This window comes from Chlorocebus sabaeus, chromosome 3 (genome assembly GCF_047675955.1).
Source record: "Chlorocebus sabaeus isolate Y175 chromosome 3, mChlSab1.0.hap1, whole genome shotgun sequence".
Taxonomy (NCBI): Eukaryota; Metazoa; Chordata; class Mammalia; order Primates; family Cercopithecidae; genus Chlorocebus; species Chlorocebus sabaeus.
Window position 1 is genome coordinate 27,725,568 of NC_132906.1, and position 14,743 is coordinate 27,740,310.

At 42.8% G+C, this 14,743-nt stretch overlaps 1 protein-coding gene across 3 annotated transcripts in view; it reads left to right on the forward strand.

The window, feature by feature from the left end:
- The first annotated feature begins 790 nt into the window (after positions 1–790).
- The window catches only part of PHF11 (PHD finger protein 11), a 37,388-nt gene continuing 23,435 nt past the window's right edge, over positions 791–14,743 (forward strand). Inside the window, exons 1-2 of one of the 3 annotated variants that reach the window (XM_073014299.1) lie at positions 791–949; positions 11,748–11,869. In XM_073014299.1, the coding sequence (XP_072870400.1) occupies positions 856–949; positions 11,748–11,869 (216 nt within the window). In that variant the 5' untranslated portion in view covers positions 791–855. The remainder of the gene's footprint in view (positions 950–11,747; positions 11,870–14,743) is intronic. The other 2 variants (XM_007960407.3, XM_073014306.1) reach the window with 2 other exon arrangements.

Below are 14,743 nucleotides of genomic sequence, written 5' to 3' on the forward strand. Positions count from 1 at the left end.
TCCCCCAGGCTGGAATGCAGTGGCATGATCTCGGCTCACCCGTGATCTGCTGGGTTGAAGCGATTCTCCTGCCTCAGCCTCTGGAGTAGCTGGGATTACAGGTGCCCGCCACCAAGCCCGGCTAATTTTTGTATTTTTAGTAGAGACGGGATTTCGCCATGTTGGCCAGGCCAGTCTCGAACTCCTGACCTCGTGATTTGCCTACCTCGGCCTCCCAAAGTCCTGGAACTGCAGGCGTGAGCCACCGCGCCCTCCCGGCCAGTATGATAAAAGTTTTTAGGAGGAATCCTCAGGAGAGTGAGTGTTTCTCCTGCTGAGTCGTGGGGGGTGGAGTAGGAAAGCCTGGCATTTGGGGTTTTTTTGTTGTTGTTTTTGAGATGGGAGTCTCGCTCTGTAGCCCAGACTGGAGTGCAGTGGCTTGATTTCGGCTCACTGCAACCTCCTCCTGGTTCAAGCGATTCTCCTGCCTCAGTCTCCGGAGTAGCTGGGATTACTGGCACGCGCCACCATGCCCAGCTAATTTTTGTATTTTTAGTACAGATGGGGTTTTACTATGTTGGTTAGGCTGGTCTTGAACTCCTGACCTCGTGATCTGCCCTCCTCGGTCTCCCAAAGTGCTGGGATTACAGGCGTGAGCCACCATGCCCGGCGTTTGGGTTTTTTAAGCTATTCAAATTTAGACTAGACTTGAATCCGGAGCAGTGTGCGTGAGAACCCCTATCTGCACATCCAGCTTTCTCCGGGCTGGCTAGTGACTGAAAGCGACAGCCCAGATTTGAGAAAACGAAACCTAGTGCAGCCAGGGCACTTCCGGGATCTCGCTATCCGGACGCCACCCGCAGCTGCAGCAGAGCCATGGACCAGGCGTCGCCGCTCCGACCCAAGAGGGTGGACGGCGCCGGCAGCCCGGAAGCCCAACCCGCGCAGGAGGCGCTCCTCCTTCCCACCGGTGTGTACCCCGGGGACGGGCGGGCGGGGCTGGGCGGCAACGGGCCCGAGCAAGGGGCCTGCCTTCGGTCGTGGCCTCTTGGGGGCCCCGACCTGCCCCTACTCCGAGCCGGGGCCCCAGACGCCGGGGCTGCGCTGGACGAACTTGGCTCGGCACTCGCGTGCGTGTCGGGGGGCGCCAGAGAACAGGGCGCGGCCCGGGCCAGTTCCACGGGTGGCTCTGACTGCCCATGGTTTCACACGAGTGGCGGGCATGCTTCGGTTTACCTCTCCCGCGGGTGACAGCCTAGTGCTTCCACCACAACCGATGTCAACTCTCCTAGCGCCCCTCCACTCACAGGTAAACCAGGACAGTGGAGGGGCGCCCTGCTGCGGGGAGGCAGGGGCCGGCCCTGAGGGAAGAGCGGGGTCTCACGTTCACGGAGGAAGTGACTGGAACCCGTCTCCTCCTCCCCAGTCGTTCCGGTCCTCTCCCGCCCTCTCCTTGAGTGGGTGGGTCTTCTGACGGGTTCCTGCCCTTGCGTATGTTTAGTGCTCCTAACGGTGTGCCAGGCTCAGGGCAAGGCCCTGAGCATACGAAGATGAGTTAGGCAGGCCCTGCGCTAGAGACTCTACTAGGCAACTTTAATGAGGTCAGAACCACAGAGGTACTGATGAGAGACTCCTGACTCCCGGTGTTCAGGGTAAGCTTTTTGAGGAGAGGATGCCCGGGCTTACCTTTTTTTTGTTTGTTTGTTTTTGTTTTTTTGAGACAGAGTTTTGCTCTTGTTGCCCAGGCTGGAGTGCAATGGCGCGATCTCGGCCCACTGCAACCTCTGCCTCCCGGGTTCAAGCGATTCTCCTGCCTCAGTCTCCCCGAGTATCTGGGACTCCTGCCTCAGCCTCCCGAGTAGCTGGGATTACAGGCATGTGCCACCACGCCCGGCTAATTTTGTATTTTTAGTAGAGACAGGGTTTCTCCATGTTTCCTGGGCTTACCTTAAAGGGCAAGACTCAGCCAAAGGTGGAAAAGTTGAAGGGGTGTTCCCAGCAGAGAAGATGACACAAATAAAGGCACCAACCACAAAACGTCATACGTAAACATCATACGTGTCAACCACAAGTCAATCAGTTGGATATTTCATTCGCTGGTGTACATATGGACTGTAAGATGAGTCACGAGAGATGCGATTCCGTCCTGACGTCTTCCGCAAACTCCAGACTGGTATAACCAACTTCTTCCAAGTCTGAAATGATCTCAAACTGAGTATGTCCCAAAGAGAATTCTTGTTTCCCCCACTCTACTCAAGTACTCCAAACCTGCTCAACCACCAGCCCATTCCATTTATCCAGTTGCTCCTCCCAAAAACCTTAGTGGCTCCTCAGGGCCTCTTTTTCCTCCCCACACCCCTTCTAATGTATCAGTCAGGCCAGCCAGTTCTGTATTCAGCCTGACTGTATCTGGAGCCTGACTGCTTCTCACCACTTCCATTACTGCCACCCAAGCCTACGCCATCATGATCTTCTGCCTTGACTATTGCTTTCCTGGCTTCTATTCTAGCCTTTAATACAGGCAGGCCTGCATAGCAGCCAAAATGCTTTTTGAAAAACAAAAAGCAAATGTGATTCTCCTACTCAAAACCCACCAATAGTCTCCTATGACTCTCACAACAACCTGTGAGCCCAGCCTACAGTTTACCCCATGTCCTTATCTGATTTGACTCCTGCCCATCTTAATGACTCTGCTATCCTGCCACCTTGTAGGTCCTCTAAGCCACCAAAGCTGTCCCTGCCTCAGGATCTTTCCATTTGCTATTCTCTGCAAGGAAAACTCATCGCCACATCATCCCATTTTCAGTTCCCGATCATATTCAGATGTCTGCTCATACACATCTTCCCTCAACCTTGCCTGCCCATCCTGTCTAAAAGAGCACCCCTTGCCCCTGCTCCTGTCACTCTCTACCTCCTTCTGCTCTATTTTTCTCTATAGCACTTATCACTCACTACCCGGAAAACAAAACAAACTTGTTTAATGCCTGTCTTTACCACACCACTGGCATGTAAATTCATCTTACTCTCTTCTATCCCTAGTGTCTAGACTGGTTGGCCTAGTAATAGTAGTAAGACATAGTAGGTACTCATTAAATATTAAATAATAGTAAGTTCTCATTAAATATTTGTTGAAGGAATGAATGTACTTATATATAACACTGTGGAGCTTGACTTCTGTAGGTGATGGGGAAATGCGGGTAGATGTCCATTTCAGGTAGATCATTCTGACAGTAACCTAGTACATTTCCGGTAGATCATTCTGACAGTAACATAGTACATTTCAGTTAGATCATTCTGACAGTAACCTCATACATTTCCAGTAGATCATTCTGATAGAAACCTAGTACATTTCAGGTAGATCATTCTGACAGTAACCTAGTACATTTCCGGTAGATCATTCTGACAGTAACCTCGTACATTTCCGGTAGATCATTCTGACAGTAACCTCGTACATTTCCGGTAGATCATTCTGACAGAAACCTAGTACATTTCAGGTAGATCATTCTGACAGTAACCTAGTACATTTCCGGTAGATCATTCTGACAGTAACCTCATACATTTCCGGTAGATCATTCTGACGGTAACCTAGTACATTTCAGGTAGATCATTCTGACGGTAGCCTCGTACATTTCAGGTAGATAATTCTGACCAGGTAGATCATTCTGACGCTAACCTCGTACATTTCAGGTAGATCATTCTGACGCTAACCTCGTACATTTCAGGTAGATCATTCTGACGGTAACCTCGTACATTTCCGGTAGATCATTCTGACAGTAACCTCGTACATTTCAGGTAGATCATTCTGACAGTAACCTCGTATATTTCAGGTAGATCATTCTGACAGTAACGTAGTACATTTCCAGTAGATCATTCTGACGGTAATGTAAAGAATGGAGTGGGATCATGACGGAAAATAGAGACAAAGACAAGAGATCACTGGAATGGACTAGGTGAAAGACCCTGAGGGTAAGGCAGTCCACCTTCCACACCGCTGCCAGCATTGCCTTTCTCTTAAACACACATGGGCACACAAACACACATATACACATGTGAATGTGCACACACAGATCAGGTCATGGTCCTTCCAGTATTAATAAGCACATACTGGCTGCAAGTACTACAAAAACAATTTGATGTAATTTAAGCATAAGGGATGCTTATTAATAGTAAGCAGGATGACCAGACTCACAGACCCCCAGAGCACGGATGCTTTAGAATCTTACAGAAAGGACTGAGGACTAGGACCTGAGAAGCCATTATAAACCAACACTCTCCTTTATCTCTTATTTCTGCATCTCTCAGTGTATCTGCTTTGTTCTTCTGTCTTTCTCTGGTCCAGTTTTCCTGGTAATGATATAGAAGATGGCTGCCCTGGCAGCCTCTCAGTTTTTACATCTTCTTCTTTAAGAAACCAGCCCAATCTGAACTGAAATCTTCTATCCTGAATTCCATATATCTGAGAGATGGGCAGGTCCTCTGGGACTATCAGCTATGTCTACAGGAATGAAGTACAAACATGCCTGCTGGGGGTCATTGTGAGCTGAACAGATACCCTAAAGGAGTCCGTTGAACATCCTACCCTTTGGTTCTCCATGGTCCCTCCTCTATAACACACACATCCTTATTCCTATTTATACATTCTAAAGATGTTCCCAGTGATACATTCTGTTCCCAGTAATGAATTCTAGGTATACCGAAACCAAATTCAGTCACACTTAACTTCTGCCAAAGTCATATCTAGCCACTTCATCCTGAGATAAAGCGATGGAGCCATTCATTCTCCAAGGCCATTACCAAGTTCCTTGCCAAGCCTCTAGGTAATGTCTACTGTTTTGGTCTGTATCCAGTTCAGGTAGGCAATCACTGGACCAGTGATAAAATTAGCTTCTACACATCCAGCAAACAGTGGAAGAACTAAAATAGTAAACTGCAATAAACACTAACGATAAAAGGAGAAAAAAGGAGGAACTCTCCATACCAGCACCATAAATTAGTTACAGCCCAGAACAAATCTATACTGGAAGAGAATTCTAAATGAAATGATAGGATTAGTGAATCCCATTCCATCTGTTTCACCCATTTCTTTAGTGGCAGAATGTGTTCCTTGGCCACCCTTCCTGGTTACCCCAGATTCTGTGCCCTGGGTGGATTGCCTTTGGCCAGAGGGCTTTAAGAGTAGAGGCTAGAGTCTTGGCAATCCATTTCCACATTGAAGTGGGCCTGCAGATTGCCAGAGAGACTAAGAATCACTGTGTTGTTTGAATTAGTCATAGTTCTCATAGTGCTCGCTTGTGATCTTTCTGTGGTTTCATTCTGTATAAACTTTCTTGGCTGTCAGTTTCATTTGTGAGAATTCTAAAATTCTGCAATCTTGTCGGGTCAGGCTCTGTGAGTCCTCAGGGTTGCTAAACCCCCTAGAAAGGAGCCTGGGGAGCCCTGCTGGCCATCACTATTCTTGGTGCCAGCTACCGATGAAAACCAATGGGCTCTTCCCTAAAATACTTCAGCCTTCATGACACACCGTTAGGTATCTCTCCCTCTCTGAATCTGTACAATTCCTGATTCAGATGGTGAGGGATACCAAACTGTCCAAATGTATGTGGTCCATGAGTTTCGGATAACACATAGCAAGAGTTCAGATAGTGAGAGATGCCTGTCTGTGTAAAAGTCCTCAGTGTGGCTCCCCTAACTGCAGAGAATTACACGCTTCCTCCAGTCTAGAAGATTAAAAGAACTAGAAGAGCTGAAATCTATTGGGATGCTGTGATGTGGGGGGATTTAGCAGGAAAAAGCCACTAGGGAGAATCTGTGGGTCCCACCCCGTGTTTTTATGTATCTGCACTGGAGACAAACTCTGGGTCTAGCACAGCAGTGTTGTCAGCATATCTGTCTTGTTCTTCTCTGTATTCCCAGTTGGCAGACATTACAGACCACCTCTGTATTCCCAGATGCTGAGACTCTTGGAACCCAAGTACTTGGGAGTGCAGCTTACGTATCAGTGACTTGACAGCTCTGCCCAATGCACAGAAACAAGCAATGTTGTGCGAAAATGTTCAGCCCTTATGCAACAAGAGGCAGCTGCATATCCCATCAGATAGTATCGCTTTTTATTTGGGGAGTCACCAACTTTTGTTTTGTTTTGTTTTGTTTTTTGTTTTGTTTTGAGATGGAGTTTTGCTCTTGTTGTTCAGGCTGGAGTGCAATGGTGCGATCTCAACTCACTGCAACCTCCACCTCCCAGGTTCAAGCGATTCTCCTGCCTCAGCCTCCCGGGTAGCTGGGATTACAGGCATGCACCACCATGCCTGGCTAATTTTGTATTTTTAGTAGACACAGGGTTTCTCCATGTGGGTCAGGCTGGTCTCAAGCTCCCAACCTCAGATGATCCACCCGCCTCGGCCTCCCAAAGTGCTGGGATTACAGGTGTGAGCCACCACTCCTGGCCCCACCAGCTTTTTTTAAGCCTGTACTTTACAAGTTTTAATGTCTGTTTTGAGTGTCCTTTTAAATAAGAACACAGTATTCTATCAAAGTAGATTTTGGGTCTGAGGTGATTAGAATATTGGGATGTTTTTCCCCCAGTTTTATCCTAGGGCAGGGGACTTTGTGTTGTCAAATATTAAAATATATTCTAAAACATTGAAAATTTTAAGTGTAGCATTGTTCAACGGAATAAAACAGAAGCACAGGAGGAACAGATCCAAGTATATGAAAAGGAGATTTTAAATTAGTGGCTAACCATTATGAATATAAGTTAGATTCCCATCTCATTCATTACAAAACAATTTATTCCATGTTAATTAATAGTTTAGTTCTTTTTTTGTTTCATTTTGTTTTGTTTTGGATTTTGAGAAGGAGTTTCGCTCTTGTCGCCCAGGCTGGAGTGCAGTGGTGTGATTTTGGCTCACTGCAACCTCCTCCTCCCAGGTTCAAGCGATTCTCCTGCCTCAGCCTCCTGAGTAGCTGGGATTACAGGTGCCCGCCACCATGCCTGGCTAATTTTTGTAATTTTAGTAGAGACAGGGTTTCACCATGTTGGTCAGGCTGGTCTCGAACTCCTGACCTCAGGTGATCCACTCGCCTCAGCCTCCCAAAGTGCTGGGATTACAGGCATGAGCCACTACACCAGGCCAATATTTTAATTCTAAAGATAAATTAAGGCAGGACATGGTGTCTCATGCCTGTAATCCCAGCACTTTGGGAGGCTGAGGCAGGAGGATCACTTGAGCCTAGGAGTTCGAAACCATCCTGGACAACATGGCAAGACCCCTTCTCTACAAAAAAATTTAAAAATTAGCTGGATGTGGTGGCATGTACCTGTAATCCCAGCTACTTTGGAGGCTGAGGTGAGAGGATCACTTGAGCTGGGGAGGTTGAGGCTGCAGAGAGCCATGATCACGCCACTGCACTCCAAGCTTTGGTGACAAGGCAAGACCCTGTCTCAAAATAAATAAATAATTAATTAATTAAAATAAATTAAAATTCTAGAAGAAAACAGAGGTGTTTTCTACGTCCATCTCACCCAAGAGCAGAAATCATAAAATAAATGATTGTTGTAATTTCATCAAGTAAAACACTTAAATATTCTGTATATCAAAGAACATTATAAACAAAGTTAAAAGACCACATATATGACTAACAAAGGGTTAATATCCTGACTGTTAAAAACCAACAAGAAAATAGTAACTCAACAGAAATATGGGCTAAGGACATGAGTGCCTTAGAGAAGAAATGGAATTGCCACCTTACTGCATGTTACATTCGTAAGTCCAGATTATGATCCACTTCTCTCTGCACTTCGTGTTCTTTCCTTTGACTTCATCATCTAACCTTCTGTCCTAACTGTACCTTGATAATATGTTTATTTGTTTGTTTGTTTTGAGATGGAGTTTCACTCTTGTTGCCCAAGCCGGTGTGTAATGGTGCAATCTTGGCTCACTGCAACCTCTCCCTCCCAGGTCTAAGGGATTATCCTGCCTCAGCCTCCCGAGTAGCTGGGATAACAGGCATGCACCACCACGCCTAGCTAATTTTTTTTTTTTTTTTTTAATGTAGTAAAGACGATGTTTCACCATGTTGGTCAGGCTGGTCTTGAACTCCTGACCTCAAGTGATCCACCCACCTTGGCCTCCCAAAGTGCTGGGATTACAGGCATGAGCCACTGCACCCAGCTGATAATATGTTTTTTTGGTTGAGTAGGCAGAGACCCTCTCTTTTTTTTTTTTCTAAAAGTTTTCTTTTCTGTCTGTGCCCATTTGTTCTTCCAAATAATCACCTTTTCAAGTTTTTTAAATGACCTTCTTTGGATTTTCGTTGAAATTACATTAAATTTAAAACTTATTTGGGGGTGGAATTGACATAATTATTGTATCCTGCCTTCCTTTCCTGGAGCACAGTATTTCTGTTTATCAAGATCGACCTTTTTTTTTTTTCTGAGACGGAGTTTTGCTCTTGTCGCCCAGGCTGGAGTGTAGTGGCGCAGTCTCATCATCTAACCTTCTGTCCTAACTGTACCTTGATAATACGTTTATTTGTTTGTTTGTTTTGAGACAGAGTTTCACTCTTGTTGCCCAGGCCAGAGTGCAATGGCCCAATCTTGGCTCACTGCAACCTCAGCCTCAAGCGATTCTCCTGCCTCAGCCTCCCGAGAGCTGGGACTACAGGCACACACCAACATGACCGGCTAATTTTTTGTATTTTTAGTACAGACGGGGTTTCACCATGTTAGCCAGAATGGTCTCGATCTCCTGACCTTGTGATCTGCCCTCCTTGGCCTCCCAAAGTGCTGGAATTACAGGCATGAGCCACCGCGCCTAGCCAAGATTGACCTTCTTAAACAACTTTGTCATCATGTGCTTCCCCTGCTCAGACATCCTCCTTGGCAGCCTTTAACCACATGTTTCTCAAATCCTTTCCCAGCTTCCTGTGCAGCCTCTCCTTCTCAGCCTGGCTGCCTTACTGTCTCAGCTCAGATCTCTGGGCCTTTTCCCACATGGCTGCTTCCCTCTACAGTGTTCCTCCTACCCCATACCCCACCCCACCTTCCCCTCCTCTCCAGGTTGTACCAGCTTCAGGCCCCTGCCCTTGACAATACTCCTTCCCGTGAGGAGCACTTCCTCTGCTACCTCCTTAAGCATGTATTGGATTTCCCACTCACTTGGCAGTTGCACTACTTTGTGACACTTAATTCTGCCATTTTACTGTCCTAATTGCTATTTAGTCTCCTTGTTTAGCTTCTTGCAGACACCAGTTCTGTCTCACAACATTTCTTTATGTCCTCTGCTCTACTGTTCACTAGAGGAGCCTCTCAACCACAGATAGCTGTTGAGCACTTACAATGTGGCTGGTCCTATTGAGACATGCTATAAGCACAGAATACACACTGGATTTCAAAGACTCTGTACAAAAGAATGAATTAATAACTTTTAGATTGACTGTTGAATGGATGTACGTTCTTTGACATATTTGGTTGCATAAAGCACATTATTAAAATTACCTTCACCTGTTTCTTTTTTGTTTTTATTTGTTTGTTTTATTTCGTTTTTGAGACAGAGCCTCACTCTGTTGCCCAGGCTGGAGGGCAGTGGCACAATTTCAGCTCACTGCAACCTCTGCCTCCTGGGTGCAAGCAATTCTCCTGCCTCAGCTTCCCGAGCAGCTGGAATTACAGATGTGTGCCATCATACCTGGCTAATTTTTTTGTATTTTTAGTAGTGACGGGATTTCACCATGTTGGCCAGGCTGGTCTTGAACTCCTGAACTCTGGTGATCCACCCGCCTCAGCCTCCCAAAGTGCTGGGATTACAGGTGTGAGCCACCATGCCCAGCCTCTTTTTTGATTTTTTAAATGAGGCTCATGGAAAGTTTTCAGTGATATCTGTAGCTCACATTTGTGTCTTGTTTTATGTTTCTGTTGGACAAAATTGGTCTAGAGTGCACAACATAGTGACTCAAACACAAGAAATGCTCTCAGGCTGGGTGCAGTGACTCACACCTGTAATCTCAGCACTTTGGGAGGCCAAGGCAGGCTGATCTTGAGCCTAGGAGTTTGAGACCAGCCTGGTCAACATAATGGGACCCCCATCTCTAAAAACAATACAAAAATTAGCCAGACATGGTGGCCTATATCTGTGGTCCCAGCTACTGAGGTGGGAGGCTGAGGTGGGAGGATCACTGTGAGCCCCGGAGGTAGAGGTTGCAGTGAACCATCATTGTGCCACTGCACTCCAACCTGAGTGACAGAGCGAGACTCTGTCTAAAAAAAAAAAAAAAAAAAAATGCTCTCAAATTTTTGGTTGTTAGACATGAATGAAAAAAACAGCTAGCTCATTCCATCTGAGCAGTTTTCACTCTACCTCACCCTTTTTTCTTGCTTGGTGGGAAGCTGGGGACTACTAATTTGTGTCCCCACTAGGTGGGACCCAAATCCAAGAAACAGAAATTAAAGAAGAAACTGATCAAAATGTGAAATAAACGCTAGCTCCAAATGCAGCCTTCTGACTTTGTAAAATGAAAGACCTAACTTAAAGAGACAGAGAAGAGATTTGGATAACAAAAGAGACTTAGGGATCACTTAGGCAGTTAACCTCATCTAAATTGAAAACTTTCCCCATTAAATGGTAAAATAAATCGTTGTTTCAAAACTAAAATTTGAAAATTAAAAATAAAAGCTGTTTTCTACTACAGAAAATCAAAGGAAGTAAGAGGATGAGCATTGCAATGGGCAAAAAAATCTTAAACAAATTATTGTGACCAAATACAAATAACCAGTTCAAAAACCTTGCCTCTTACTGACACATGGGTGGAGCTCTCCTCAACAGCTGGCTTTCTTCTCCCTCTCTCTGCCTCTTCCCTTTTCTTCCTACCTCTTCTTCCCTTAGATTTCTTTCCTTTCTTCCATTCCTTGTCTTAAAAAAAAAAAATCTACTTCCTACCTTCATGTATCTTTCTTTCCTAACTCATCGTAATATTGAATTAAAGCACACTTAAAGTACAGTGCTCATTTATGTCTTTAATTCTCATAGAATTATTTATTTTTGAATACAGTATGGCATTAGGATTCTAACTTTTAAAATAGATAACTAACCAGAGCACTATTTCTTAATATGCCATTGTTTTCTTCTTCATTTGTAATGACAATAATGATGATGATTATTATTGAGAGCTTGCTATGGCAAAGCAGTGTTTTGAGTGCTTTGCCTGTATTTAAATTCCTGGTTATGTTTCTTGAATAAAGGTCTTCCTCATTTTGGCCGGGCACAGTAGCTCATGCCTGTAATCCCAGCACTTTGGAAATGCCAACGTAGAGGGGTCACTTGAGGCCAGGAGCTTGAGAACAGCCTTGGCAATGTAGCAAGACCCCGGTCTCTCAAAAAAAAAAAAAAAAAAAAATTAGCTGGCTGTGGTGGCATGCACCTACAGTCCCAGCAACCTGAGAGGACCACTTGAGGTCGGGAGTTCAAGGCTGCAGTGAGCCACTGCATTCCAGCCTGGGCAACTGAACAAGCCTCTTGTCTCTACATTTTAAAAAGAAGAAGTTATCCTCATTATTAGGCATCTAGAAATGAACTCATTAATTCTTTTATTAGCACATTAAAAAATAAAAACTAAATAGCTTTTCCACTTGGGTCCCCAATTTTTTATCTCTCTGGGAGTTAAGAATCTCTCATAAAAACAAGTGCCCTACCTTCTACTTTAAGACTGGAAGAGGAGTTAGTGAGACCAAGAAATTCCACTTTTCCATTTCTCACCAGGGATGTTACTTATAGGTGTCTTTCAGGTTGCAGAAAAGATGGAAAAAAGGACATGTGCACTCTGCCCCAAAGATGTCGAGTATAATGTGCTGTATTTTGCACAATCAGAGAATATAGCTGCTCATGAGAATTGTTTGGTAAGTTACTTGAAAACATACTTCAAAGTACATGAGTACTTTTCGTGTAGGACACACAAGAATAAACAACACTTTGGATACAGAGAATAACAAGTTGGCCATGGTTTGGGCTTTTAGGTGAAGATTGGGGAGCATTTTTTTTCTTTTTTCTTGAGACGGAGTCTCGCTCTGTTGCCCAGGCTGGAGTGCAGTGGCACAATCTCGGCTCACTGCAAGCTCCGCCTCCCGGGTTCATGCCATTCTTCTGCCTCAGCATCCTGAGTAGCTGGGACTACAGGCGCTCACCACCACGCCAGCTAATTTTTTTATATTTTTAGTAGAGACGGGGTTTCACCATATTAGCCAGGATGGTCTCGATCACCCGAACTCGTGATCCGCCTCGGCCTCCCAAAGTGTTGGGATTACAGGCGTGAGCCACCAGGCCCGGCCTGGGGAGCATATTTTTCTGACTTTGAACTGTTTCAGAACTTATCACCTATGATTACTGGTAATTTTATTTGTAAGTGGTTAAATACACAAAGAGAAAGAATTGTGCTGAAGAAGCTTCTTTATAGATATTTTAATGAAATATTTAAAATATAACAGACACTGATAGACCTTCTACCCAGATATAATTTCTATCAAAGTCTACAGATTTCTGAGATTTATCCATGTTGGTAAACATAACTCTTTCATTTTAAATACGATGTTTGATTTCATGACTATATCACCATTAACTGTTCTGTGAATGGGCATTTAGTTTTTCCAGTATTGTTTTCTATGACTAACAAGTTGTCATGGACATTCTTGTCTAGGTCTCCTTTTCATGTGAGAATTTCCCTCGTGTAGGCTGTATGGCTAAGAGCAGAACTGTCAGGCATAAGAATGGGGTGTTTTGTACTTCACTAAATATGCCAAACTGTTCTTCAAAGAGATTGTACCATTTAATACACCTAACTTACCAAACATCATAGCTTAATCTAACTCACCTTAAACCTGTTCAGGACACTTACATTAGCCCACAGTTGGGCAAATCATCTAACACAACGCCTGTTTTATAACAAAGGGTTGAATATCTCAAAAAATTTATTGAATACTGTATTGAAAGTGAAAAACAGAATGGTTTATGGCTATTCGAAGTACTATTTCTACTGAATGTATGTACTATTGTAAAGTTAGAAAAAACTGTTAAGTTGAACCATTGTAAGTTGGGGACCATCTGTATAAATGAGGATGTGTGTAGATTATACGAAAATACTATGCCTTTTAGATAAGGGAATTGAGCATTCATGATTCTGGTAGCCTCGGGGGTTCCTGGAACCAATCCCCTGCAGACACTGGGGGATGACTGCACTGTGGCTTTACTACTAGCCTTGGCTGTTATTTTGGCACTTTGAATTTGTGGATCAGCATTTCATGTTTGACCAAAATTCCTCTTGGAATTTTGATTGGAATTGCATTGCATTTATGGATGAATTTGGGAAAAAAATAGACACATTCATATATTATAATATATTATAAATAATTAATATAAATAATCAGAGAGACCCTGTTAATGGATGGAAAAAGACACATTTACATATTATAATATATAATGTATTAATGTTATTATATATTAATATATATGTTAATATATATTAACATATATATTATTAATATATAACATATTACATATGCAGTATATATGTAGTATAATACATTATATTAATATAATACAATATATTATATATTAATATAATGCAATTAATATAATACAATATGTTATATATTAATATATTAATATTAATATAATACAATATAATACATTATATTAATATTATCAATTATATATTTATATATACATATATAAATATTATATATATTATTTTTATATAATTATATATTAATATATTATATATTATAATATATGAATGTGTCTTTTTTTCCCATCCATTAACAGAGTCTGTCTCTCCAATTATTTAGGTCTTTTATAAATTTCAAAACTGTTCAATAATTTTTATGTGTAGACATATAGAACTTGGGGTTAGGCATATTCCTGGGCAAGTTTTTTGTTTTGTTTTGTTTTGTTACTTTTTTCTAAAAGCTTTTTAAATGAACTATTATCAGTATATATGAACACTATTGATTTTTATTTATTGATTTCATCCAGCAACCTTACCAAAGTCTTATTAGTTCTAAAACCTCTCTAGATTTACCTGGATATATTGTATGTGGACAATCTTCACCTTTAAATAAGAACAATTTTATTTATTTACCTTTAATTCAGGGGACTCTTAATCTCTTTTTCTTTTTTTTTTTTTTTTTTTTTTTTTTTTTTTTTTTTTTTTGAGACGGAGTCTTGCTCTGTAGCCCAGGCTGGAGTGCAGTGGCCGGATCTCAGCTCACTGCAAGCTCCGCCTCCTGGGTTCACGCCATTCTCCGGCCTCAGCCTCCCAAGTAGCTGGGACTACAGGCGCCCGCCACCTCGCCCAGCTAGTTTTTTTTTTGTATTTCTTAGTAGAGACGGGGTTTCACCGTGTTAGCCAGGATGGTCTCGTTAATCTCTTTTTCTTGTTTGTGTTTTTCCAGAACATTCAATTATAGCGGTGATTACAAGCAATTAAAGTTGGGAGCCCTGTCTTGTTTCTGATATGAATGGGACACTTCAAAAATCTTATCATTAAATTTGTGTATGTTTTACATTCTTAATGATTTCATTTTATTAAAATAAGGAAGTTACCTTTATCTCTAGTTTGCTAAAAATTATAGCGTATTGAATATTACAAAATGCTTGTTCTGCATCTGTTGAAATGATCCGGGTTCTTTTTCTCTCTCTGGCCACAAACATTGCTAAATGCTTTATTTTATTTTACTTTTTTATGTGCATAATTTGATGTTTATTTTAAATTACAAATT